The 26,792-nt window shown below is 38.8% G+C and overlaps 1 protein-coding gene across 3 annotated transcripts in view; it reads right to left on the reverse strand.

The window, feature by feature from the left end:
• FNDC3B (fibronectin type III domain containing 3B) overlaps positions 1-26,792 on the reverse strand; it is a 352,410-nt gene that overhangs the window by 162,236 nt on the left and 163,382 nt on the right. For all 3 annotated transcript variants that reach the window (XM_030863564.2, XM_030863519.2, XM_060298416.1), the window contains one exon: positions 1,124-1,200. In XM_030863564.2, the coding sequence (XP_030719424.1) occupies positions 1,124-1,200 (77 nt within the window). The remainder of the gene's footprint in view (positions 1-1,123; positions 1,201-26,792) is intronic.

Raw genomic sequence — 26,792 nt, forward strand, 5'->3', positions numbered from 1 at the left:
TTTGGGGAGGAAGTAGTACAGGGAGAGTTCAAGTTGTTTTAGGAACTGAGGACAAAAAACAAAAGTATATACAGATGCCCATGTTCCAGGCACCCTGAAGACTTTAAACCTTATCCACGAATAGGAGTACAACTTTATCCTTTAACTTTTTTTTTTTTAATCTTTCCAACACACCTCTGAAATTGCTGCTACTACTTTTTCTTGGGGCGGGGGCGAACTGAGAGGCTGTGGGATCTTAGTTCCCTGACCACGGATTGAACCCGCAACCTCTGCAGTGAAAGCGCCGAGTCCTACCCACTGGACCGCCAGGGAAGTCCTGCTACTACGTTTTTTTTGTTTTATTTTGGTGTTTTTTTTTTTTTTTTTCCTGGTACGCGGGCCTCACACTGCCGTGGCCCCTCCTGTTGCGGAGCACAGGCTCTGGACGCGCAGACTCTGCGGCATGTGGGATCTTCCCGAACCGGGGCACGAACCCGTGTCCCCTGCATCGGCAGGCGGACTCTCAACCACTGTGCCACCAGGGAAGCCCCCCTGCTACTACTTTTTAAACAGCTATTGCTTTTTTTTTTTTTTTTTTTACTTAAGAAATAATCCAATTTCAGAGAAATTTAAGTACAAACAGCGAATTTCTCACATCATATTCAGTAATTTATCAAGCCCAAGTCATGCCACATTACAGAAAAATGGGACTCCTATAACAGAAGGCAGACCCTATTTATGTTAACTATATGTCTCCTTTGATATTTTTTACTAATTAAGTCTACAAGTTTTTTTTTCTAGCAAATTGTGGTACAGATAGAAGGAAGTCTCTAAGGCAGTAGACTCAATGAAGGAACCACCATCAAATGGTCAAGTGTGAAACCCACCTCAGAGGAGGGCAGCCTGGTAACCCTGCTGTGTTTCCCTCCCGCTGACTTTCTGGCACGTCAAGCAGCAAGATTCAGGAAGGACCATGTGGTGCCACACAAACAAAATCAAAAACTAAAACAGGAAAACAAGAAAACCCCACAACTCTAGCATTATCCTAACTAAATTAATCCTGGAATAAGGTTCTGAGGCCATATTTTGTTTTGGAATAATGACAGTGCCCATAGTGAGTAGAGAAGTCTATTAAATGGTTTACCTGTGAAATATAACCTGGAGGCACATGGATGGGAGGAATGGATCCATTGGGTGACATCATGGGAACTTCAGCAGGCCCTAAAAGAGGCAAGAGTAAGATATTAACAACTGAAGAAATATACATTATTCAAACTAATCATTGGTATTTTAAAATATTATCAAAACTGAAGAGAATCACTGACTATTTTCTCTTCAGTAATTGGTACCTCGTGCCTTAGACGTGAAATCACAAATGAAAAGGAATTCTCCAGCTGCATAAGTTAAGGGGGTGGGGGTAGGAGAACAGCTATGAGCATCTTTTTTTTTTTTTTTAATATTGTTTTTTGGCTGCACTGGGTCTTCGTTGCTGTGCGCAGGCTTTCCCTAGCTGCGGTGAGCGGGGCTATTCTTCGTTGTGGTGCACAGGTTTCTCATTGCAGTGGCTTCTCTTGTTGCAGAGCACGGGCTCTAGGCACACGGGCTTCAGGAGTTGCGGCACACGGGCTTCAGGAGTTGCAGCACGCGGGCTCAGTAGTTGCGGCACGCAGGCTCTAGGGTGCACAGGTTTCAGAGGTTGTGGCGCTCAGGCTAAGTAGTTGTGGCACTCGGGCTCAGTAGTTGTGGCTCGCAAGCTCTAGAGCACAGGCTCGTTAGTTGTACAGGCACAAGCACAGCAGGGGCTTAGTTGCTCCACGGCATGTGGGATCTTCCCTGACCAGGGATCGAACCTGTGTCCCTGGCACTGGCAGGCAGATTCTCAACCCCTGCGCCATCAGGGAAGTCCCTATGAGCATCTTTATAAATATTTAATGATTCCCAAAGCCTCAAGTTCCATAAATTAAGGCTGCTCAGTTAAGAGTAGTCTAACAAAGTAGGGCAAAAAGTTTCCTTTTTTCCCTTTAAAAGAATGTATTATCAATATATGCTTAAGTAAATAAATTTTTAATGAGTTTATCTCCTCTGGTTTAAAAAGCTCCTATAGACTTTGGGTTTATAATTTTCATTTTGATTATTATTTTCAATAAGTTACTGTAACATGCCATTAATTTGACACAGAAGAAACCTTTAAAATACTCCAAACCAACTGAATTTGACAAGTCTCTTATAAGGCAGGGGGTAAAAACAGATTATATTTTAAAACTAGACACTATTAGGAATACTCATACCAAATTTACTTGGATTATTTCAAAGTAAAGCATTCAATTAACAAGAGGTTAGTTTCAAAATATTAAATTCAACAAATGTTAATCGCATGTCTAAGGAAACAATGAAAGGCAAGGCAAAGCTCAGTTACTTAAGACATAGTTTGAGTTAATATTTAATTACAAGGAAACTGATTGTCATAACATCAAAATCAACTTCTGACACCCTTCCAAAGATCCTATGACTAAATGGTTTCCCTGGAAGTATAAGAACCACAGGTCACTGGTTTTCAGTTTGACAGGTGGCTCCCCTATTTAGCAACCCAGGTCCCAAATGTCAATCCAAAGCTGTGTTTCTAGTCTTGAGATGCGACTTCCTGGCTCCAAGTGCCCTGTGTTGTTTATTTGCTTTCTCCTGATGTGTGTTGTGCTGCCGGCAATGAAAATTGCTCTGCTGTAACAAAAACCAAGAAAAATACAACACTTTTCTTGGCAAAAGAAGACAGACCCTGCCACCCAGTGCTGCGCTTACATATAAGCACAATGCATCTTTCACCTCACAGTACAATCCGATGTTACAACTACTTCTCAGGAAAAGTGTGGAGGGACAGGGATGCTGGGGTGCCCATCCAAAGGTCTACAAGTATAGGAAAAACATATAGGAGAAGCGCAGAAAAGATTTGAATATTCATGTAACATTCCACACGACTAGAGTTGCTGCAACTTCATGGACAATATGCCAAAGTACTAAACTATCTGATAATCTCTGAACACATACAAAATACCACAGTAGTCTCTCACATAGTAACACACTGGTAATCAGTTAAAGAAAAGGATGACGATGCCATAAGAATGGATAATTCCACAATCCCACTGTATTTTTAAGTACGATTCCAACTAATACATCCAGCAATCACTGAAGGCACTTTCCAAATTCACCTTCCAAATCCATCTTTCTCATCAGCTTTAGCATTTTTGCCGCAGCCATTAAGACATTTAGGTATTTACTAAATATTTCTATTTGAATTGATTCACTTAAAAATCACAGACAACTATTTCACTCTTAGCCTGAGTACTATCTTTGAAATCCAAGGGTCAATGCACTCAGCTCTATAAGCAGGCATTAAGAGCGTGGCCTCTGCCTGGTTTCATTTCCCACCTCACTATTCACACTGGTTGTGTGACGTTGGACAATTCACTTAGCCTTTTTATGCCTCACTTGTCAATAAGAATAACAATCCCTACCTCATAGGTTTGTGTTTAAAGACTAAATTCAATGATACATGTAAAAGCATTTAGAGCAGTGCATGGCATAATAATCACTCATCAAAATGTTAGCAATCTTTACAATTTTTCTCTTTTTTTTATAGTTTTTTTTTCCTGTTCTTTCATTAGTTACATTTTAAGCACTATTTTTTTTAACAGTACATGTCCCTGTAACACACAGTCAACACGCATACTCTTTGTACAATACTGACTTATGAGGCAAACCTTCCTCATCAGATAAATAGCAAACATTTCACAGTGCAGAGTGTGAACAGAAATGCTACCACTTCAATAAAGTATTACTTTTTAATCACCAAAATGTATACCAGGCAAACAGTCTCTTAACCCCAGGCATGACCCCTAAAACTGTTAAAGCCATTTGTACAAAATGCTTTAAAGAATGCAGGACAAGTAAATGATTTACAGCCAGAAAATGTTTTCTTCCTGGCCTTGGCTTCAAAAGTAGCCAAATGACTTTAACATGCTTGTTCCCCCTTTCTCTTGTCACTGTCATCAAAACCCTTTCAAAAAGCCTTGCGAAATATACAGTAATGGTTTCTGAAACTCAGCTCTGCCCTAGAACCCTAAGGTTTCTCTCCTTTCTGAAATAAACCATTGCATACACAGGCATTCAGGAGTTTAAAAGCTAGGAAAATAAAATCCCTTTCACAATGGTGGTATGAGAAAAGTTATTGTCTCCCTAAATACTTATCTCCCAATCAGTGAGTTTATGCCTCTGCTCAACAGTTTGTGTTTGAGAACCTCCTGATACTATTATAATTCTTCCCTAATTAAAACACAAACTTCTCTTCCTAAACTTTTAGGACTACTAGATTCCTTTTGATTTTTAATCGATAATCTCGTGACACAGAAGACTGAAAGGATATAGCCCTGAGAATATGTGGAAAATGGTTCTCTTCTTGTTCAAACCACCAACACCGGATATGTGAGGGGTAAAAAAGGCACACAATCTCCCCAAACTAACTTCCTTTCTGACTGTATTGGGAAACCATCCATCTATTAAACTTTTTGGAAAAAAAACTTTTTAAATCTCTTAAGATATCTGGAACCCTCTTTATTAAACACTGTTCTTACATAAAGGTAGGTCTACACAAATATACATACACATAGATTAAATAATTTGAACACAAACATACACTTCCAAACTACTTCAGATTTTTTTTTTTTTTTTTGAGAAACTAAATAAGAAGCTCAGCTAGAGACCACATGAACTCTTCCACAGACAGAAGAAAGATGTCACACGTACAATTTCTAGAACTGGAACTAGAATGTTTGCTAAAACCCAAGTAATTCTATGAAAAAAATGCCTTGGGAAATTTGATCAATTTCAGGCTGTGACTTCAACAGTCAAGAACCCCCCCCCTTTTTTTTCGTTTTTCTTTTTTTAACATCTTTATTGGAGTATAATTGCTTTACAGTGTTGTGTTAGTTTCTGCGGTATAACAAAGTGAGTCAGCTATACGCATACATATATCCCCATATCCCCTCCCTCTCATCTCCCTCCCACCCTCCCTATCCCACCCCTAGGTGGTCACAAAGCACCAAGCTGATCTCCCTGTGCTATGCTGCTGCTTCCCACTAGCTATTTTATATTTGGTAGTGTATATAAGTCCATGCCACTCTCTCACTTCGTCCCAGCTTACCCCTCCCCTTCCCCCTCCCCGTGTCCTCAAGTCCATTCTCTAACTCTGCGTCTTTATCTCTGTCCTGCCCCTAGGTTCATGCGAACCATTTTTTTTCTAGATTCCATATATATGTGTTAGCATATGGTATTTGTTTTTCTCTTTCTGACTTACTTCACTCTGTATGACAGACTCTAGGTCCATCCACCTCACTAGAAATAACTCAATTTCGTTTCTTTTTATGGCTGAGTAATATTCCATTGTATATACGTGCCACATCTTCTTTATCCATTCATCTGTCGATGGACACTTAGGTTGCTTCCATCTCCTGGCTACTGTAAATAGTGCTGCAATGAACACTCCCTTTTTTTTTCATTGAACAAGATGTGAGACACAAACAAGAACTATGATCAGTTTATAGTCATTAAAAAATTTAACCACAATATGCAAGTACATGGTCTAACATCTTAAAAGTCTGCTAGCATTTGTTAATGAATTGATTTTTCATTTACTTACAGCAAACTGTGAACAAGAAAGGTTGGAGAGCGGCTTAATTATTCAACCAACAGTAATTCATGCAATGATCCTACAACTTTATTCTCACATCAAAGAGACTGAAGGAGAGTCCAGCAATGTTGTATTTCTAGGGACACATAGCTCATGGAGAGCTTCTAAGCCCCTGCCATGGCTGTACGACCATTCTGCTTCACTCTGTGCTTCTTCCCTGCCACCAGGGATCCCCCCCAGAGCCCACACGTGTAGATACCCCTTGCTCTGATACTATATTCAGAATATTCACCCATCCTGGGAGAAGAGTTAACTAGATTGACTCGAGGAGAATGTACAAATGAGGTTCAGACATCTGAAAGTGGTGGAAAATGGGAATCCAGGGTATATATTATCATTTAAATTAGTCTCAGAAATAGATTAGGTGTAAATAATTAATTACACCACAATTTTGACATCTTGAAATGGTATTTTTTATAAACTGAATATTTGCCAGTAGGTAAACAAGTAGTGAATAAGTAGAATGTTATGATTGTAATTGTCTATAAACTGGTACTTGTGTGTCCAAATGGCTACTTTCAACAACAGCCATTAGTAGTAATAAATCACATTCTTAGCTTATTAACAAATATTATTTTGTTCAAAGAGGACGAAAGGGGTGGCGGGGGGGAAGGATGTAAGAGGACTGAGATCACAACACAGCAAGATAAAGGAAAGCTAATGAGAAAAATAAAGCAAGGGCAAAACACTGATGTGATAAAATCCAATGAACCCTATTTAAAAAAATAAAAAGACACCTGAGTCTTTCTAAATAGCCAAAAGATAATTTCTTGCTTGTTGAAGTAGTCATATGGATAAGGCCACAGCTAATAGGTAACCAGATAATTATGGTGAAAGCACTTATCAAAACAAACGGTCTAAATAAAAGTACACTGTGGGCTTCCCTGGTGGCGCAGTGGTTAAGAATCCGCCTGCCAATGCAGGGGACACAGGTTAGAGCCCTGGTCCGGGAAGATCCCACATGCTGCGGAGGAACTAAGCCCGTGCGCCACAACTACTGAGCCTGCGCTCTAGAGCCCGTGAGCCACCTGAGCTCACATGCCACAACTACTGAAGCCCGTGCTCTACAACAAGAGAAGCCACCACAATGAGGAGCCCACACACAGCAATGAAGACCCAACACAGCCAGAAATAAATAAATTAAAAAAAAAAAAGTACACTTGCGCTGTTTGCCAAGGGTCTAAGACTGAATACAAAATGTGAGATCTTCTGGTGAACCTTGTGAATGTCTAATAATGAATCTCCAGTTATTCACAGTGATTCAAGACATGTAGACGAGCGAAGAGATTATGTAGGCGCTTTGGGGAACACTGATTTTTTTAAAGCTATTCAACACTAATTAATCCCACAAGAGAACTAAAAGGAATACAAAGGTAATAAAATAAAGCACAGGTTCTAACCTAAGCTTAAACTCTAGTGCAGTGGTTCTTAAACTTTAGTGTGCATCAAAATCATCCAGAGGGTTTCTGAAAATCCAGATTGCTAAACTCCACTTCCCATAGTTTCAGAATCAGAAGATTGGGGGTGGGTCTTAAGAGCTAGCATTTCTAACAAGTTCTCAGGTGATAACCTCTGACTTAGTAGGTTAAAAGACAATAAGCATACACAGCAAACATGACACTCAATGGTTAAGAAACTGAAAGCTTTCCCTCTAACATGAGGAACAAGACAAGGATGCCTACTTTCACCACCACTATTGACATTGTACCAGAAGTCTTAGCTAGAACAACGGGGCAAAAAAAGAAAAGAAACAGAAAAGCCATCCAAATTGGAAAGGAAGAAGTAAAATTATATTCGCAGAAGACATAATCCTATATATAGAAAATCCCAAAGATTCCATACACAAAAAACTATTAGAGCTAAAAAACGAATTCAGTAAATTTACAGCGTACAAGAGCAATGCATAAGTCAATTGTGTTTCTATGCACCAGCAATGAACAATCTGAAAAGGAAATTAAGAACACAATTCTATTTATGACAGTATCCAAAAGAATAAAATACCTAGGAAAAAATTTAATCAAGGGGGTGAAAGATTTATGCACTTAAATTACAAAACACTGCTGAAAGAAATTAAAGAAGACCTAAATAAATGGAACTTAAGAACACCTAAACAAAGACACGGAATGGAAGACTTAATATTGTTAAGATGGCAATACCGCTCAAAGCGATCTACTGAGTCAATGTAATCTCTACCAAAATTCCAACGGTCTTTTTGGCAGAAATGGAAAAGCCAACCCTCAAATTCATATGAAATTGCAAGAGGCCCCAAACAGACAAAAAGAATCAACTTGGACCCCTACCTGACATCATATACAAAAATTAACTCATCATAGATCTAAATATAAAAGCTAAAACCATAAAACCCTTAGAAGAAAACATGGGTATATATTTCATGGGCATCTGTCAATGGATTCTTAAATGTGACACCAAAACCACAAGCAACAAAAGAAAAAAAATAGAGTGGACTTCATAAAAATTAAAAACTTTTGTGCAAAGGACATTATTAACAAAGTGAAAAGACAACCTATAAAATAGGCAAAAAATATTTACAAATTCGGTAACTGATAAGGAACTAGGATCCCAAATATATATATATTGATAATTGTCACGACTCAACAAAAAGACAAACAACCTAATTTTTAAAACGGGTAAATGGTTTAAATAGACATCTTACCAAAGAAGATATACAAACAGCCAACAAACATATGAGAAGATGCTCACAACATCGTTAGTCATTAGGGAAACACAAATCAAAACCACAATGAGGTACCACTTCACACCCCCTACAATGCCTATTCTCAGAAAAATGGAAAATAAGTGTTGGTGAGGATGTGGAAAAACTGGAACCCTTGTACAATTGCTGGTAGTGATGTAAAATGATACAGCTGTTGTGGAAAACAGTTTGGCTCTTCCTCAAAAAGTTAATCAGGAAAGTACCATTATGACCCACCAATATCACTCCTAGGTATAATATACCCAGAAGGATTGAAAACTGGGATGCAAACAAATACATGTACACACACGTTGACAGCATCACTATTCACAATAGCCAAAAGATGCAAACAGCCAAAATGTCTATTAGGGGATGAATGGGTAAATACAATGTGACATAATACACACAGGCAATATTACTCAGTCATAAAAAGAAATGAAGTACTGATATATGCTACAAGGTTGAAAACGTTACGCTAAGTGAGAGAAGCCAGACACAAAAGGTCACATAGTGTGATTCCATGTATATGAAATATCCAGAATAAATAAATCAACAGAAATGAAACTCAGATTTGTGGTTTCCAAGGGCTGAGGGGTGGGAGGGATTTGGGAAGCAACTGCTTAATAGATGCAGGGTTTCCTTTTGGGGTGATGAAAATGTTTTAGAACTAGAAAGAAGTAGTGATTGCATAACACCGTAAATATACTAAATTGCCAATGAATTAAAATAGTTAATTTTATCTAATTAATAATGTTAATAGTTAATGTTATGTGTATTTCACCTCAATAAAAATATTTTTTTTAAAGAAATGATGAGCACATAACCAAAGAACTATAAGATAGTAAAACTGGGGTTACTAATAAACTACCAAAAAGCAACTGAACATAAACTTCCTAGAGCACATCTTCATTCCTCATACATTAATTTCTGGGAGGATGCTATTTCTAGACACTGTGCTATGCAAAAAGCCAGTAAAGTGCATTCTCTGTCCTCAAAGCACTCACAGTCTAATTACGAGGAACAGATATATAAACAAACACACACAAGGATGCACTTCAGGCACTTCAGGCACTGTCTAAATTTAGCAAGATTTTAAATGATTATCACCCTATGGACACATTAGTAATTACAGAAATGAGCTGTTAGAAGGCCCTTAGGATTTAGTGGAGGGCTCACTGTTTTACAACTAAAGAAACTGAGGCCCAGAAGCAAACTGAGAAGCTGGCAGGTGATGGAACAACAGGGTCTAGAAGTCAGTTTTGCTAGTTTTCAGCCCAATGTGGTTTCCTTCAGGAGTAAGTTTTGTTGTTTCTTAAAATGCTGCTGCAAAGTCATTTTCTCTCACGGTGTAATTTTCACATAGAGCCAGGTATAGATGGCACGTTTCTCTGGCTCAGATACATTGGTCTCTCCAAACTGTAACTACTTCTTCCCAAAGGCACCCTGCCAGAGAGGAAACAAACTGGGAAGAGCAGAATCTGAGCAGTGCAAAGAACAAAAGCTTTGGAGCTAGTGAGACCTGGGCTTGAATGTGAGCTCTACCACTTTCTAGCATGACCTTGGGCTAGTTACTTAAACTCTCTCTGACTGATCAGTACTTTTCTGACCTACAAAAAAGGATGACAAGAGCTAATTTCAAGGGTTGTTCTGAGGACTGGAAGTTGTAATAATGCATATAGGGTCCAGCACAGTACCGTGTCAAATAATGGTATTTAAAAAACAACTCCAACATTGTGCCACGAAGAAAAATACTGTATGAACAAAGAGGTTAATAGAGACTAAGCATTTATCAGAGAGACAAATGAAGAGTTATATGCTTTCTCAAATGAGCAAGTCAGTTGTTTTGTCCTTCACAATTTTTCCCTCTAAAAATGTGTTTCCATCTTGTACCTTCAAAATAATATTCTCCTTTTAAAAATATAATGCGGGCTTCCCTGGTGACACAGTGGTTGAGAGTCCGCCTGCCAATGCAGGGGACACGGGTTCGTGCCCCGGTCCGGGAAGATCCCACATGCCGCGGAGCGGCTAGGCCCGTGAGCCGTGGCCGCTGAGCCTGCGTGTCCGGAGCCTGTGCTCCGCAACGGGAGAGGCCACAACAGTGAGAGGCCCGCGTACCGCAAAAAAAAAAATATATATATATATATATATATATATATATTTTGCATTCGAGATATATGAATTATGATTTAAAAACAAGGAACAAATTTTTAAAAAAGGAAAAGATGGCTGCTTTCCCATAGTTGTCTACTTTCCCATATCTAATACTAGCCCTCTACCTCTCCCAAAACCACCTGTTATCTTTGCCTAATTTCTAGGAAACCTTAGAAAATTGGGTATGCCTAACTTTCTAAATGTCTGGACAACTCTAAATCAAAGGATCAGCCCTTGTTTTCTGAAAGTCAATCCTCTACATCTCTCTGACATTGGCTTTATTACAAGAATTTCTAGTCTGGCTCAGCTATTGTCCTTAAAAGTAGCAAGTGACCGTAACAACAAATTGCCCAATGATGACTAAAATATTCCTGTTGAAGTCTTCCTGAAGTAAACCACTACCAAGAACCAAAAGTGAGCTGCCGACAGAACTCATAAATAATGGGTCACCACCATCTTATCATTTAACCATTTAAAAACACAAGAAGGTGCTACTTTAGTTAAATATGTTATACCATTTTTGAAATGCAAGTCTTTTCTTTCCAAATATTCCTCTTCGAACTTGTTCTGCTACTTAGCTGTTATAAGGGCATCAGGAGTAGAGCAAGAGTTTAATTCTCACATAAGACTAAACTTCATCAATCCCAATTTTCCTTAATTTCAAAAAAATTGAGATATCTACCCACGTTATCAAGTTGCTTTTAGGCTTAAATGTTAATAAAATCTGTATACTTACTGAGTGATTATAGAGTGTTTTTCTTATATTAGTTAATATTTTATTGCATTCAATTCAATAAACATTTATTGTACAAGATGCTGTAAGGTATTAAAAGCCACACAGAAGATTCGACAACAGAAACGTTACTAACAAACTACTACATAAATAAGCAGCAATTGTTTTATTAGCGGCCAAGAGCTCTGGAGCTGGACAATAAAAATCATCCACGGGGTGGGTAGAAGGAGCATATTTAACACTTCCAGTGACCGACAGTGAATGGTAAAGGAAGTCGGTGAATCCACTCACAACGGGCATGATGCCTAACACAGTTTTAAAAAGAACTTGATTTAAATTCAGGCCTACAGGAATACAAGCTCTAAGACTGTCAAAGATATTAGGTACCATGAGAGAGGCCAGTGATACAGCCTTCGACTCCTGATTTTAGAGCTCTTGGCTGTTGCTTTGTTCAGTTCAACAAACCTTTGCTGAACCCGGTCTAGCTGCCAGACCTGGCACAGGATGCCAAGGACACAATGACATTGAAGAGAACAAGCATTTCTGCTCTTAATTATGGAGAGAATGGCATGCAGAATGAGTAATGCACAGGTGCATAGAGTGCGGGGCGGAGGGGGAAACCCAGCTTTGTGTCCTGCTTTGGGCCTGAGGTTTCTGCGACAGACACTGTGTATCTCGGCATGGAGTCAGGCACATAGTCCAGACATCTCAAGCAGCATGAGCATTTGGTAAGAGTCTAGTCTAGCAATAGAAGTGATTAAACAATTAGGTAGGAGGCCTATGAAAAATGGTTCCAAAAGTTCATCTTTGGAAAAAACAAAACACAAGACAGTGAGTTCACAGATACAGCCTGATGTTGAAGCTGGACCTCCCGAGGTCTCAGGGCCCTGCTCTTCATGTTAAATTTATCACCCTCTTCAAATCTGGACCATAACTTAACCAGTCCACAAAATGAAAAACATTCAGTGTCACCCTTCCAGTTAAACTTATCTAAATGAACACTAAGACTCAGTCTGTCTTTGTTTGATTTTTAATGTCAGGTTTTAATGACAGATAATCCATGGATTTGCTTATTTATACTTAAACCAGGACCTTATAAACGTCAAAGCTCTGAGGAATGACACAAACACAACTCAGTAATACTGAGAATGAGCTTCTGATATTTTACCAAAAAAAGTCCCTGCAAATACTAGCAGCAAAATTAAAATAAAGTCATCAAAAGGGCATTCACTTCAAAGCCTTTTAAAGCAAATCTTTCCTAGCATGCTTTCTCTATGCCCATCAAGGGCATCAGAGAGCCCCTCACACTTTCTTATACAGGGTAATGAGGACCATTTTGCCAACTACTGGTATTAGCTAATAACAAATTCAAGAGGAAGTTGCCCAACAAACTGAGTCAGAATGGGTGAGCATAACTTCAGTGGAACCCTCCAAGAGAGTCTTGTTGAGGGCAGAAATTTATTAGAGCAGAGTATTTTAATTTCATTTTAAATGTCCTGAGATAAAACAAACTGATATTTTTAAGAAATAAGTCTATTAATTTTGTAGAGAAAAAAATCAGAAAGAAAAATTATTCATTAAAAGGCAATGGCAGAGACAGCAACTAAGCAATGTGCCAGCAGGACTGGGGCAGAACTTATTCACTGTGGCACTGAGTATTTTAAAAGGGTTGCCTTCATTCTCTCACCAGCTTTCTTTGCGGTCAGAAAGGGTTATGAAAGGGAACAGGAAAGAATAAAACCCTGTCTACTCTTCTCCTCCAGACCTCAACTCCCACCCCATTTGGCTGCCCCACAAGCCTGTTTTCTCCCGGGAAGGAAAGAACAGCAAACAAAAGATAGGACAGCAAATAGATATTTTCCTAACAACTCTGTGAAGAACTCAGGGGCAAATGTGCACTTCCTAAATAAAATAATGTGCGCTCCTCTTTACAACTCCAAGGTCATGCTGTAGAGGGGCAAGTTTGAAAACAGTACTGAAATTATTAACCCAACAACAATATGTGATTGCACTCCTCTCAAGATCTGTTTTATATTATCCATCTGTCAGAAATGAAAGACTATTAAAACATCACCCACCTGAAAGCTGAATTACAGAAATAATAAGGTATAGCTTTACCAACATATCATTACACAATATATTGGGGGAGTTCAATTATCCATTGCTCTGATGAGGTTTACAAAGCCAACCACAGAGGATACCTTTTAATTGCCCTCAAGGCTGGCTCTTCTGCTCCCTGCCCTCCCACCATGAGCATGCTTCCCGTAAAGGAAAGCCTCTGACAACATTCTAAAGGCATTTTATTGACAACATCCCAACATGGTTTACTACCTTGGTTCTTTTAACTCATGCACCTCAAGAAAACAAAGGCAAGAGAAAAATGTCTGGGATCCACGGCACAGAGCTGCTAAAGAAAACCAACAGTTATTATGGAAATGGAAAAAAAATAATCCAAATGTTCCACAGAACACAAATCACAGTTTATCTACCTGATGCCATTTTCCCTCCAACTATAAGGTTATTCTTTTCACTCACTCACAATGTCAGGTTGGAAGCTGCTTCTCAACAGAAGACCCGCAATCTTCTGAAATTAATTTAATTTTACAAAAATGTTTTGATTGCTAATAAAAATTCTCTAAATTGTCCAGTGGTTCGGACCTAATAATGGGCTTTGAGATGACTACCTCAGTTTACAGTTCTAATCTCTGCCTTACCTAAACCATGTAGAGGAGACCAAGAGAGTGAGAGTTCCTATAGACCAGCCACGTTTACACAGCTTGTTGCTTTTACTCTTTTTTGTTTGTATGTGAAAAACAAAGGGCAGGCTGAGACTGACAGTAAACAACAACTACAAATAGGTTAGGCTCTCCCATTTGAAGTCTGATCAAAGGCAGTCAGTAAACACCTCCAAGTAACTGCAGGAAGGTTGGGTCACCCTGGCCAGTTATTTTCTCGGCTATAAAAATGAGCTGACACAGTTACTGTTTGAGGGGCAGACAACTGCTTTATGGCATAGATGCTTTCTCGTCCTGGCACACTGGTTCAACAGAAACAAAAATTTTTACTAAGCAGGCTACAATTTCACTTTCAAGTATCAACCCTCCACTTACAAAGGGGACTGAGACAAATGAAAATGGAGGGTCTAAGCTTGGGGAATACGTAACCAGAAAGATCTCGTAGCTGATTAACTGCTGTCCTTCCCTAGCTTAAAAAAAAAAAAAAAAAAAAGAAGCTTTTCAAGAGAATGATAAATTTTAAAAGTCACCCCATCCAGAGAACTATCAGCCAGTCAGGAATGTCCAAGACTAGGCCATACCAGGATAGGTAAGAAAAGGAAAATGCAAAATTACCAATATGTTCAATGAAAAAAAAAAAATCAAAACAGTAATTTCACTTATACTACCATCAGTGGTTAAACAACATAACCAAAACCAGATATACACAACATACAAACACGAGCAACTCCTAAATCCCTTCAAGGCAAAACATTCATATTAACACCCTTCCAGTCCAGACATCCCTATCACATTAAACTGTGAGCATCAGAAGTTGTGAGTATTTTTCAACTCTTTATCTCCATCACTGCCTTTGAGAAACCATTGTGTTTTGTGACTTCTCTTCCCTCTGACATCACCTATGAAATAATCCCCATGTGCACATGGCCTGAAGTCCATACCTTAAGCCTCATACTTACCAAGTGATCACCTTCACTTTTAGAAGAGTAAAACAGTGTCAAAATATTTGATTAAAAATTTCCTGGTCACAGATATGAGGTCAGGTCTGTTAGGTAATGTGTTGCTAGAACAAAGTGAAGATCTGATAATAAGGAGAAAGAAAGGTTTGGGGCAGCAAGATGACATTCTCGTAGAAAAGAGAGGAGGAACTAGACATATACTGAATATACAAGAAGGAAAAAGAAAAAAAACAAAACACAGAAGGAGGAAATAATCTGGTGGACTGGGGAGAAAACCTCAAACCAGGCATAAAAATCACACCCAGAAAATATTTGGCCCCAATTAATCTCCACTGAATTGGTTTCCAATTCAGTGTGATACATTAAAAGGTCTGTGGTGAGAGCACACGCATGATATTCAAAATAGCAGCTCAAAAAAAGCATCACAGGAATCTAGAGGCTGGTCAACGATCCATTTCAGCTTTCAAGCGGTATTTTTAAAAACTCTTCTCTTCAACCTACCCTATGGAAACCAACTGAAGCTCAGTGGAGATATGGGATCCAATCCACAAGGCCTTGGGTAAGTCACTTAACTGTGCATGTTAATAACTGCCTCAAATGCAATGTAAAAGAAAAGGAACATGATGATTTCCATGCTTCCTTCTAGAGCAGTAGCAATGGTGTCATTTAGGCCTATGCTTGCAGATTCTAGAAAGAGCTGTTAGTGGACAATCTCTAAAATCCTTCCAGCTGTGAGCCTCAAATGAGAGTCACATTAGAATCTCTGGGGCCTTTTGAAAATGTAGATTTCCAGGACCTCTGGAACCTGCTTTCTTTCACAGGCTGACCAGCTCTCCCTTCCTTACCCCTCAATTATACACCCCATTGACTTTGACGTAGACGTACTATGGATCAGTCAGAGGAATAATGACCTAGAAAGAATGCAATAAAATAAATAAAAGGGCGAGAAGAATAATCACATTCAAGATCCTTGAAGCACGTCTCATTTGTACTTACTTTAGGCCAAATTAGCTGAGTCTTAATTTCAGCACAATGCTTAAAAGTGAAGAGGGAAAAGAGACAGCCAAGTTCCATAAATTTTATCCAATTGATGGGTATTTAATTAAATATATATCAACAAAGATGACTATAATTTGGCTAAAAATAGTCCTCCAGCTTTAGTCATAATAAAGCTACTATTATACTTCCATGGCAACAACAAAATAATCACAGAATTTTATATAATATAAAATAATAAGCATTCTATTAAGCAGTCTATACAAGTATTATATTTATTTATATGATTACAGGACATCAGTGACAGTTTAATACGAAACTCTATGCATCTAAAAATAAACAAACAGGGAGAACATTTGATAAAATCTTTGTAACTGTTTTTAGTTGACAGCCAAGATCACAGAATCAAAATTCCCTTAGGGGTGGCAAGCATCTTAAAGGTCATTCAGTCCAATTCCCTACTTAAGGCTTGAACTGCTGATCAAAATCTCTAGCAAGTGGCCAGAATATTTCAAGTAATACAGAGTTCACCTTCTGAAAACGCAGCAAATTCCATTTTTTAGGAATCTTAATTGAGAATGGGTTTTCCCTTTTAATAAGCAGAAATCTGAATTCTATTCCTAAGAGTCATACAGACTAAACGTAATCTCAATCCCATAAAACAATACTTCAGATACTTGGAGAGTTAAATCTCATCAGGCCTCCTCCTAAAGACAAAACTACTTGGGATTTCTTTACCCTCTCCTTCTTTGTCATGGCTTCTAACTGCATCCCCATTGGTCATCCTAACAATCTACCTTGTCTATAGCCCTTTTAAAACTTCTTAGGTTCTAAAAACATTACACTAGGGACGTCCCTGGTGGTCCAGTGGTTAAGAACCCACCTTCCAGTGCAGGGGACGCGGGTTTGATCCTTGGTCGGGGAACTAAGATCCCACATGCCGTGGGGCAACTAGGCCCACACACCACAACTACTGAGCCCGCATGCTCTAGAGCCCGTGCGCCACAACTAGAGAGCCCGTGTGCCGCAACTAAGACCCGACACAGCCAAATAAATAAATATTTTTAAAAATAAAATAAAAACATTACACTCCATCACTCTGTAAGCACAAGGTGTGGAGAATCATCACTGCCCTGGTCTATTCACAGTCAAGCTCAGACAGAAATAAGACCACTGGCTTCTCCTCCACACCAAGGCCAGCTGACCAATGAGGATGAATCCCTGAGTGCTCCATGCCTTTGGTGACCCATGGGCCTCTGCAGTTGAGAACTCAACTCACTGCAGGCGTTAAGCAAAGCCCAAACAACAGGGAACTGCTAAGTTCAAACCTGAGAGAGATCATGATTTCACTGTTTTTGCATTCTGGATTATACTAGGTTATTGAGATCATTGGTATCAGAATCAGCACTATAGTCATTACTTAAATATGTATATCTTCACATTTATATGCTATGAGTATCTTTTATGTGATATTATATGAAATCATTTAGATACTATAGTTTATATGTTTTTAGGTGTATGTGAGTGTATTGTCAAATGAAATCGTAATATAAAGTTCACTTCATATGAAGTAATCTCATTATCATTAACCCAAAGGTTTTTGTAACAGAATAGTTAGTAGTTAGGCATTAAATGACATGTCTGTAATCAAGATACTTCCTCGTTTTCAATCTCAACTTTTGCAAATGTGTCAGTGGCAAAATTTCTACAATTGGGTAAAACATCTAAAAAGCAGGTAACTTCTCAGCTGATACTTCTCTCACTTGAGCCAGTTAAAAGAACATTTTCTTCCCTAAAACTTTAGTTTATTCTTCTCAACATTTATACCCATTTGGGTATTCATAAGCAAATCTTTTCATTTTTTGCATGTGGCTACAAAGTTTTTTAAAGAGGACTCCAAAAATGCAGGATCTTACGAAAAATTAATACTTAGGTTTTCTTAAATCCTAAAGCAACCTAATAATACTGATTCATTTTACTGAAACATGTCAATAACTTTGATGGCCTTTATTCCATCACTCCCTACCGAGCTCTCCTCCCCAAGAAAAAGAATGAAAATAACAGTTTGTACCCACCTTCCAACTTAGCTAAATCTCATTAATTTTTTTGAAAGTGCCAATATAATCTGTGAAATATTCTGGAAAGGTTTTCTCACAGATTCTTGATTCTATTTGAATTTATTATTTTAAAAAACAAAATTTTCCTTTTTTGAGAAGAACCCAGTTTCTCATTTTACCCCACGCTTCAGGTTTTTCATGAGGACTGTTAGCAGTACAACCATATTGCTATGGGCTTATAACAACTTATAGAACTCTCAACTAATGTGGTTCCCAAAGGGGTCACCCATTCAAAACATTAAATTTAAATTCATCTACGTTTATTAGTGGTCCAAAGTCTAGAATCCCTACTGTGGCTCAACAGAGTAAGAAGAAGAAAAACAAATGATGCATCTTATTATGTGTAGCATAGGGGTATATTTTTATAAATATCATATTTCACCAAGTCAAAGATACCATCTATAAGACAACATAATTTCATGTTACTGAAAAAGAAAAAATGTTGCCTTCAATTGACATTCAGTCAAGTATAAGATGCATGACAATTCAAAAGATGTTAAAATGGGAGTAGAAAAGTGTTTTTTAAGATTCATGAAATATGGGATAGTCTGAGAAGAAACTGAAAGAAATCAGAGAGTTCACAATCCCAATCTGTAGACCTATCCAATGGCTCAGTGGATGATTAAGAGGTTTGTGAACACAAGCACAAAATTCCCATTAACAACACGATTTGGAACAATCATTAAGAGCCAGCTTTAGAGTGAAGCCAGTGTCATACAGAGTGAAGTAAGTCAGAAAGAGAAAAACAAATACCGCATGGTAACACATATATGGAATCTAAAGAAAAAAAATGGATATGAAGAACATAGAGGCAGGACAGGAATAAAGACGCAGATGTAGAGAATGGACTTGAGGACAAGGGGAAGGGGAAGGGTAAGCTGGGACGAAGTGAGAGAGTGGCATGCACATATATACACTACGAAATGTAAAATAGATGGCTAGTGGGAAGCAGCCGCATAGCACAGGGAGATCAGCTCCATGCTCTGTGACCACCTAGAGGGGTGGGATAGGGAGGGTGGGAGGGAGACACAAGAGGGAGGAGATATGGGGATATATGTATATGTATAGCTAAAAAATTTAAAGAAGAAAAAAAAAACAGAACCAGCTTTAAGTCTAATGTCCCAGAAATTACCAAAATTCATTTCTTGCACAAAAACTTCCAACTTGGAATTACAGAGTAGTTCACTGAAATAAATGTACCCTACCCCCTCCTTTCTCCTTTAAATTCAAATTCACTGAATGTTAGTTGAACTCAGTATTCCTGTAACTAATGTATTTGCTTTACTTCAGTTAAACATAAACCAAGTTTTAGTCTTTAAATGTTCAAAATTCACAAAAAAAGGCAGGTCACTGTCCCCTTCAAGAGACTGGCAGTCTCACTACGCATTAAACCTAAGACTGAAGACAATTTCTGGTAACAGCCATGAATGTCTAGCTTCCTCATATCCTGAAGGCATACAACCACTGGTTCAGAACTCTTAGGGCAAGTGTTTAGCAAAGTAAAAAAATTTACTTTAAAAAAGTTTGAGGGACTTCCCTGGTGGTCCAGTGGTTAAGAATCCACCTTCCAATGCAGGGGACGGGCCTCGACCCCTGGTTAGGGAACTAAAATCCCACATGCCGCGGGGCAACTAACTCCTCGCGCCACAACTACTGAGCCCGCACGCCACAACTAGAGAGAAGCTCAGGCGCCACAAATAGAGAGAAGCCCGCACGCTGCAACGGAAGATCCCACACGTGGCAACTAAGACCCAATGCAGCCAAAAACAAACGAAAAAAGTGTGATACCTCTGGAAAGACTGAGTGTAAACAGTCCTAGGAAGGTCTGGTCATCCCATGGACTTGGCGATACATCTGATTTGCATTAAAATGCAATGTCTTACAAATACATGTGTTTTCTAAAACTCATTCTCAATGTAACGAAAAATACTGCTTTATCCCATGTTTTAAGGAGTTCTACATTCCCCTTAGTCTCATTAATTCTTGTAATGGAATAACCAATAAACAACACTTTCCGCTTAAAAGAATAAATTATATTCTGTCTCCTCCATCTGCTTCCCACCTTCCCTGCACCCCAGTCCCACATCTCCGGAAGAAAGCTACATGGGGAGGGGCTTAAGACACATTCACCTATTATTATCCATGTTTTGAAAAAGCCACTTCTGACAGTGGAGGGTATGTCAAGCTAAACTATGACTGCATAGTAATTAAAGTTCTAACTACTGTTGTTGTCCAGCAGTTCGGAGAAATGCCAGATTCCTTTAATTTGTGCTTCATCACTCCCTCTGTTTTCTTCATCCCAGAGGGTCACCTCACAATATTCTTATTAAAGTCAGCCAAAGGGGGCTTCCCTGGTGGCGCAGTGGTTGAGAGTCCGCCTGCCAATGCAGGGGACACGGGTTCGTGCCCCGTCCGGGAGGATCCCACGTGCCGCGGAGCAGCTGGGCCCGTGAGCCATGGCCGCTGAGCCTGCGCGTCCAGAGCCTGTGCTCCGCAACGGGAGAGGCCACAACAGTGAGAGGCCCGCGTACCGCAAAAAAAAAAAAAAAAAAAAAAAAAGCCGAAGGAAAGGAAGAAATAAAGGTTAAGATCTTAAATGCCAATGTACGGTCCTAACCTGGGCTATACAGGATGAGATTTACCAGGAAGTTAAAAAAGCAAATCTTCTCTCTAAAGACCCTGGAAAAAGAACTAGTGTTATTGATAACGTTTTATTTAGTTATCTTTTAATTCCCTAATTTTACTAAATCCACTACTCACAAAATGATTGAATGCATCTGCAAGAGTCTAGCCTATCAAAACTTATCAAACAGAAACCTAACAATCTGAAGTGTATGTATACAAAAGTAGAAAGTGGCCAAACGTGATCCACAGGGCGCTTTAGTCACCTTTTTCCCCCTGTAGATTCTATTTTTCATTTGATATTCATTGTTTCTTAATGATTTACTCTTAATGACTGGGAAACAAGTGCTAAAATGTTATGTTACTTCTACATTTAAGTGGATATTAAACAAAAGTAACACCAAACAAGTTTTCCAATTTCTCCAGGTTTTCACACAAATTAACATCTTAGCTGAAATTTACAGACTAATCCTAAACCAGGCAGAAAGGACTGCTGAAAACTACCGGATGGCAGCTGCTAGAATATTAAGGTGGTGATCGTAGGTGTCATTCAGAAAGATGGGGCCACCTTTGTGGATGTGAAGTCACCACTCTCTAATGAGCTCTAGTAGGGAGTTTGTGAGCCCCTCAAAAACAGGTCCCAAACAGGCAAAATGGACCCAAGACATACAAAATAAACAAAACTAGCACAGGCAACGAAGGCCAAAACAAAGAGTCCTGTAAGTAATCAGGAGAGGTGGAAAGCTAAGCTACTCTTTTCTGTCATAATTTCTCTCTCTAAAGAAGAAAAACTTGAACACATTCTCATTTTAGAGAAAACTCAATTCTAAAACTTCTGGATAGGTTTATAAACTACATAAAACATCACAGTACAGTATGATCTGCTTTTTTTTTAAATAACTGATTTTTCTGGAATATACTCTCTAGAATATACTTCCAAACGAACTTCCTTTTTGATGGACTCATAGAAATGAATGACAAAACTTGCCTTATGTTATTCATGCACTATTTCGACTCCTATTCGGGAGCCATGTGACCTCCTCTTCACTTGGTGCACCATTTCAGATGACCAGTAACTACTAAACATAGCATTCATGAGCTGCAATAAATATAACTGCTAAAAAAATCATCTTAAACTGGCCAATTTCAATCAGTCCTACAGTCCCTTGAGAAAAATTATGCCGCCAATCGTCATATTACCTTACAGTAGTAAAAATTAGCCTAAAAACATTCTTTCCAAGCCTTATCCTTATTCTTTTTCTTTCCCTCATCACATTATAAGAAATAAATGGTTGAATAATTTATATATCTACTTTTCATTTTTCATATATAGTATACAAGAATATATAAATACCCTGATTTTACATTAAGATACTTGCTAACGATTCATTACCTTCAAATTTAAAATAAAAATGCCAATTAAGGGCTGAACAAAATTTATTACCCACCTACCTACTAAACCACAATGTAATTCAATCAATGTATAGTAACTACCAAGGAACAAATTAAACATGGAACTTTTCTCTGTGATAAAAACAGATATCGGAGAAGGGCAAATTCCTTTACCTATAGAACATATTATCTTTCTGAAGTGATCTTACTTCCTAGAATTCGGATTTTGAGTAACTTTAAACACTTCTCCAAAACACACTGCAAGAAATAAAAGATAAATTGAAACTCTGCAAGGAGAATGCAGATTTATTTACCGGCTGACCAGAGAGGAGCAGTTGTGGCATAGATACTGGGCCTTACTCTTCCAGATTCAATTCCCAGCTCTACCAGTTACTAGTTGTGTGATCCTAGGCATATTACTAAACCTCTCTCTATGCCTCAGTTTCCTCATCTGCAAAACAAAGAGGGTAATAGTACCAATTCATCTGCAAAACAAAGAAGGTAATGGTACCAATCTCACAAGATTACCAGAGGAAGAAGTGAGTTAGTAGATGTGAAATGCTTCTTGGAAGAATGCCTGACACGTGCTTGGCTCCCTGATGGGTCAGCTGGGATTATTACTATTATACCACAGCCACAGCTGCCATTTTCTCTCCATCCCAACGGTCCCTATTACTCCTGTTATATTCCAGTTTTAACCAAATAAGGTAATGGACTCAGATTTTTCTATGAGTATAGGTAATCACAAATAAAATTATCCGAACAACAAAAATGATTAATACCAATATCCAGACAATAAAAATGATTAATACCTATCCATCAACAAAAATGGTTAATACCATAGCTTGGGATGGGGTGATGATACTGGTTTTAAGCCTTCTATCAGGTTAAGTCAAAAAATCATTCACTCCAACTAGGCAAATCAATATTGGTTTCTCATCGGCTGAGGGAAAGCAACACAGATTTATTGCTGCACGGGATCTACATTTCCATTCATAAAAGCACTGTCCTTCCCATCAGATACAAGAAACCCTCTTCATTTCCCCCACAATACCAAGCAAAGTTGGCCCAGTGTTTAACAGGCACTTGACGAATAACTTAGGCCCAAATGGATGTTTCCTGGATGTACCATGTACTCGTTTAGTTGCATTGCCAGACAATGTTGTTGGTTCTCTCCCACCACCACTCATCCCAGGTTTCTAAACCTTAAAACACAGAATAGGTAATTTGCAAAGAATATCTAACCTTGTCCTATGAGCTGTGTCCTCAATTCATGCAGCTAATACTAGATCTTGCCCAAAAAGCAGACTTCAGTGCAGAAAATGACTCAATAAAGGGACTAAAATGACAAAAAAAAATCCAGTTTATTTTATAGAATAAGTTTGGAACTCTACAAAAAGTTTATAAAGTAATTAAAACTCCTATATATCAATTAACCTTTTCTTAAGGAATTATTCAGGTAGAATGAAACTCTATTACCCATTTAGTAACATATTATGAATGCATTATATGCTTTGGGAGGTGTGTATGTGTAGAAGTGAACAGAAATGAGCCATGAGTTGGAAACTCAGTACTGAAAGTTTTATTTTGCTCAGGGGAAATCAGGAATATTCTCACAATTCTTTCTGCTTACAAAGGCAGCCTGGTTTATTTATAAAAACTTGGCCACAAGTGGCCAGAATCAAGGCATTTCAATAGGGCTGTCTTTTGCTTTCTTCCTTTTTTCTCTACCCCCTTTCTCCTTCTCCTTAAGAAGCATCTCTGGTGCACGCCTGGTTTCTAAGGGTCTGATGAGACTCTCTATGGGTGCTACAGTGAATGCTTAATTCTGAAAGAAATATTTTTCTCTCCGTCTCTCTGAGTCAGAAAATTCTGAACACAAGAGGACCCATTCAAGTCATGATGGAGTGCCCCACAGAGGCAGCAATATGCTCACAGTTGGCAAACAGAGATCTGTTTGGACAGTGAGCACAGCCATCCACTCAGCAAACATCAGCTTCCCGATTAGTTCACAGCAGAAACAACCAGACGCTGGCGGCCCTTCTTTCAGACTCCAACACCACTTTGGGACAAGCCTTCTAAACAGAATGCCTTTGTCCAACAGTCACAATTCAGTGCGTCCCAACGGCTTTCCTAGAAGCTATGCCTGTCTATTCACAATTGCATTTGGGCCCAAAAATCATTTGTAAAGGTCTAGAGGGAAAAAGTGATGGGAAAAAAACCAATTTCTATTTATAATAATAGACAAGGAGTGACTGAATGGCTTTATACAATCAGCAAGAACAGCAGCAGGAAAGGTATGAAGTGTATGATGAATCTAAAGGGCTGTCAATCCCCTTAAGGTGCTTTTGGGATCATGAATGTTGTTAGCACTGCAATCTGGAAGAACACCAAGTATAACCTTTCACAGGAAGTCAGAGAAAAGGTAGAGCAAATCAAATAGCAACTTCCTGTGGAGTGTATGTGAATATGATACCCCTCCTCCCCATAAGATTTCAAAATAATACGCAGTTTAAAACTTGTCATTTCAGAAAGACAGCAAGACAGGTTAGGACATCTGGTTCTACCCAAACTTTCACCAAATCCTCTCTGTCATGGGTAAAACCAACAAACAACCCCACAAAGACAGAAGACAAACTCATGGCCTATCTCGCTTTCTCCCACTGTGGGCATAAACTTGCTGTTTGACCAGTTGTTCCTACAGACCTGCTAACAGAATTCTGCCATCGTTCTTAGTATAGGTATGAAATCAAATAAAAATATGAGTATGACATAAAAACATGTCACAGGGAAGGTTGAGGGAAGAGGGGGCAGTGTCCTCCAGGATATGACATTTCCCACAGCTTATAACACTAACATATTCTTATTACTAAGTATTCATTTGTTACCTTATCTCCCCACCAACATCACTTCTATATAAGTTGGAAGTGAAGGGTAAATCTCAGAACCCAGAGCACTCTCCATGTAACATACTTAGGAGAGCAAACACTCTTAGGAAAACTACTGCCAGCCCATGGCCGGGTTCTGTGCAGCCTAGGAGCTAAAAATGGTTTTCACATTTTTAAAGGTTGTAAAAGAAATAAAGGAGATGCATCAAACACCATATGTCTGCAAAGCAAAATATTTACTATCTTGTCCTTTACAGAAAAAGTTTGCCTACCCTGCACTAAAGCAGTAAAAAGCCTCAAGTAATTCCTGATTCTATTTAAGCCAAATCATGAATGTGGAGCCAACTTATGAATGTGCTTTCAAATAATCTCTTCCAGGGGTCATGGACCAGACTCAGGGGAAGATGAAAATGTCAGAGCTGAGGATAGAAGGGCCCCACCAGGACTCTGCTCATTCAACAACAAAGGGTTAATAAGGCAATCTTAAGATGTCATAATATGACAAACTCTTTATCTGGGAAAGGTATCTGGGAAGGTATCTAATAAATCGTTCAGTTTGGGAGAATTCCTTAATAACCACTTGCCCTCACAGAGGGCGGGAGAGAACTTTATTTGTATTGCACGGGGCTCTCCTGTCTTCTTGTAGAATATGCCAAAGGAAATACTGACCAAATAAAAGACAAAGCAAGGGGGAAGACGTTATAAAACTCTTTCTTTTTCCTACAAGCACAAAGACAACCTCAGATAGCTATCTTTTTAAATGAATAAAGAAAAGAGGCTTTTTATGAAGGGAAGGCGTAGCTGAAATTTCTAACCTATAAGCTGAAAAGTCATTAAAGAGGAGGAGGGAAAAAAGAGGTAATCAGAAATTCTGGATGCTGTAACTTCAAATTCCTACCTCAAGCTGGCTGATTTAACTTAGTCCGAGAACCTGACAAATGTGATTTGCCAGCTCAATTGCAATTCAGTTGCCTTTTAAGGAGGGTTAAGATCAAGCCTCAAATTTTCATCCACTCAAGGGTTTATTTGTGAAGACTGCCAATTTTTTAGAAACTGATCATGCATACATATTATTCTAAGTATAATAGGTATCCAAGTTATTGCATCATGCAAGAACTCATGAAGTAGGGTTGCCAGATAAAAGACACACTCAGGTCACACTCAGTTAAATTTGAATTTCAGATACACAATTATTTGTTCCAAATACTGCAAGGAACATGTTCACACTAAAAAATTATTTGTTGTACATCTGAAGTCCAGCTTTGGGCGCTACGAAGACATGAAGGTTAAACAGCTGCCATTTTGTAATACTCCATAGGCTGGGGGGTGAGGAACTGATATGAATGACTTTGTCTCTGAATATGTCAGCAATCTGTACAAAGAATGCTATAGAAAAGAGGTTAAAGACCCAGCAGGAGATTCCCATTGCCTTACTCAGACAACCACAGGGAAATAAAATGCCCATGACAGGGAAATCCTCTAGAGGTACAGACTTACCTTATAGTACTGCCACTACTTCTCATGAGGTCACTCTCACCAGAAAGCCAGTGGTAGGAGAGCACTGCTGGGGAGCCAACTAAAAGGCCCACCTCTAGCCCTCCAACCCCCACTCCCCCCCCCCTCTCTCTCTCTCTCTCTCTCACACACACACACACACACACACACACACACACACACACACACACACAGCCTACATCCCAAATATGTCCAAGTAGTAGTGTTACAGTATTTTTTAAAGTAAGAAAGGAAGGAGAAGAAACCTCACAG

This window comes from Globicephala melas, chromosome 4, assembly GCF_963455315.2.
Source record: "Globicephala melas chromosome 4, mGloMel1.2, whole genome shotgun sequence".
In the NCBI taxonomy this organism is placed as follows: domain Eukaryota; kingdom Metazoa; phylum Chordata; class Mammalia; order Artiodactyla; family Delphinidae; genus Globicephala; species Globicephala melas.